This window comes from Rhipicephalus microplus, chromosome 2 (genome assembly GCF_043290135.1).
Source record: "Rhipicephalus microplus isolate Deutch F79 chromosome 2, USDA_Rmic, whole genome shotgun sequence".
NCBI lineage: Eukaryota > Metazoa > Arthropoda > Arachnida > Ixodida > Ixodidae > Rhipicephalus > Rhipicephalus microplus.
Window position 1 is genome coordinate 214254775 of NC_134701.1, and position 2720 is coordinate 214257494.

Here is a 2720-nt window from a genome sequence, read left to right on the forward strand (position 1 = left end):
CGTCGTGAAGGGCGAGTCGGGACGGAGCCGAAGTAGACGTGAGGGCTCCCGTCTAGCGAACCTCCAGACGATGCCTGCACGGACGTCATTCCATGTGTTCTCCTAGTAGTCTTAGTGGCAACCGGAGTCGGGCTCCCAGGTCTCAGCGGTGGTTCGGCCTCGCACATCAGCTTTGCCCACGGCGGCTCCAGAAAAGTCCTCGAGGCTACGACGGCTGTTGAAATTCGTGAAGGCCGCTCCGTCTCACCTCCGAAGGTCCTTCCTCCCGGGTTTCACTTGAATGCGGAGAAGCGTTAGTAAATCCTTGGCTAGCCGCGTTCGGTCTTCAGGCGTTTCGGCGATGCTGGAGGCGCAGTTCGATTCTTTAGATTTCTGTCCGTACATAATGGCGAGATCTTCCAGCAGACATCGCATTAGGGCACGGTTTAAGACCACCGCGTACTGGTCGGGCGCAACTCCTAGGCCTTACAAGGCACGAACGTGTAACTGCACACTATCGTGCAGCAGACGAAGCCTTTGGACGTCTGACGAGCTTTTCACAGGGCTCAGTGCAAGGAGATTATCAACATGCTCGTTTACAAGGAGATCCTGGCGTAGAAAGCGATTCGTGAGGGTCTTGATTGCAAGTTCGTAATTTTGCTCCGCTAGACGAATGCCTTCGACAGCTCGCTTCGCGCTCCCGGTCAAGTAGGTGAGGAGGTACTTAAATTTTTCGTTGTGCAGTAGCTCGGTATTCTTGTGGATGGTAGCGTCAAAATGGTCCCAAAAGGACTGCCATCTACAAAGACTACCATCAAAAGTTGGTATCTGGAGCTTGGGCAATTCAACCGCAAGCGGAGAGTGCGCTCTCACCTGCCATGCTGCTTCGCCGGAGCTTGGAAATTCTAGGTTGCTTGGCCCGGGTCCCGTGGCTCGCGACTGCATTGTGGCTTCCTTCTCACGTTCCTCTAGCCAGAACTTGGCTCTTGACACGGCGTAAAGAATCTTTTCGTTGTACTCGTCTGCTGTTTCCACTTCATGATCCAGGTTTTCTGCATCCGTTGACGCCAGAATGACCTCGTCGAGCCTCGAAAGTGCTGCTTCTTTATCCTTCAGGAAGTCCATGTGGCCGGTAATCTGGGAGGCGTCTGGATCCGGTTGCTGCAGCAGGTCTGATAACATTGCTATGGCTCGGGTGACACCAGCTCTGATCAAGCTGCGCTTCTTCCGAAGATGGTCAGCGGTCGCCATGGTCGTGACATTCAGGGAAGTCCCCGAAGGGGCTGATTCCCCGTTTTCGTGCACCAAAATGTTAGGGAAAGAACGAGCCGCCGTGCCCCATGGCGAAGCCCACCCGATTGACCTCTTCTTTATTCCGAATGCTGCTCTAATCCACGATGATGATAATGACTATCTTTGTTGTTCACACAATATTTAACACCCGCTATGCCCGCACGCCCGCAGCGTCTGCAAACGTTATTCTAAATCTCCCTAATAAATAAACGTCCGTGCGAAACTTCAGCTGTCGTAACAAGTCCTAGAGCCCAGCGCGTCACAACATACCAGAGCTTCCTTGAAGAATCTCGCCTAGTTATAAAAACATCAATCAACCTTCCTGTGAGGGTTCTCGAATATACTTTAAAGACGCTAAAAAAAAGCTTTCGCCTGACTTTTTTCCGGCTTTTTCAGGAGACCTAAAAACCAGAGAAAAAGACTGAAAAATCAATGCCGGGAGTTTATATGCTAAAAAGAAGCAGGTTACATTAAGAGAATCGCTTCACGACTCATATTGATGACAATAAAACAAACAAATAAATAAGCTTTACTATAAAAACGACTTTTCGCGCAACTTCAATTGAGGATGACTCTGCCAATTATCGAAAAAAATTTCTATAGGTGTAACTTTAGGAGACAAGAGGTTAGCAGAGTGGGTCTAAGAAGAAATGGGGTTAACTATATAGGAGTGAAAGTGGGAAAAATAAATGCTGATGGTCGGGCACGTAGCATGTCGGCAAGATAACCACTGGTCATTAAGGGTAACTGGCTGGATATTAAGAGAAAGTACACACGTAAGAGGGAGACAGAAAGTTGGGTAGGCAGATGAGATTAAGAAGTCTGCAGGTATAGCGTGGCAGCAGAAAACACGGGACTGGTTTGATTGATGGAACAAGAGAGAGGCCTTTGCCCTGCGTGGATGTAGTCAGGCTGATGATGATAATGATGATGATGTGGTCTCTACGCTGGTAGACAGAGAGGTATAGCGGGATATTAGATTGTGAAGAGACGCAGTCACACCCTCAAGTGCTTTTTGCATACTTCCATGTGACTTTTCAAGGCAAATACACCTGGTCTCTTCGCCATCTTTATACAGTGGTGCGTGTGCAAAAATTCACTTCCTCAGGATACTTGCCACCAGTGTCTTGTAACAGGATGAGCTTATGCCAAAGCAGAAAAGCCAGACAACGCAAACAAGAGCTAAATTATAATTGGTAGTTCGAAGCATACGGATACTGTGTAAGACAATTTTTATTCTTCGCTATCTTTTAAGCATGGCGAAGGTATAAATAACCAGCCATTCACATGATAATAGATCAGGGACGACGTGCTCTCATTATATCAATTAAAAAAATCTTCACTCGTTCTCTCAGTTTCATAATCTTCTAAATGAACAACTTCAAGCAGTTTAACAAGCGAAAGATGTACTAATTCTGAAATCACGATGACTTTTGTCTAGGCAAATG

The 2720-nt window shown here is 47.5% G+C and overlaps 1 protein-coding gene across 1 annotated transcript; it reads right to left on the reverse strand.

Annotated features, from left to right (window-relative positions):
* Positions 1–465: 465 nt before the first annotated feature.
* LOC142793690 (uncharacterized) lies at positions 466–1230 on the reverse strand. Its single transcript, XM_075885800.1, has one exon. The coding sequence runs from the start codon at positions 1228–1230 to the stop codon at positions 466–468; it is 765 nt and encodes a 254-aa protein (XP_075741915.1).
* Positions 1231–2720: the final 1490 nt, after the last annotated feature.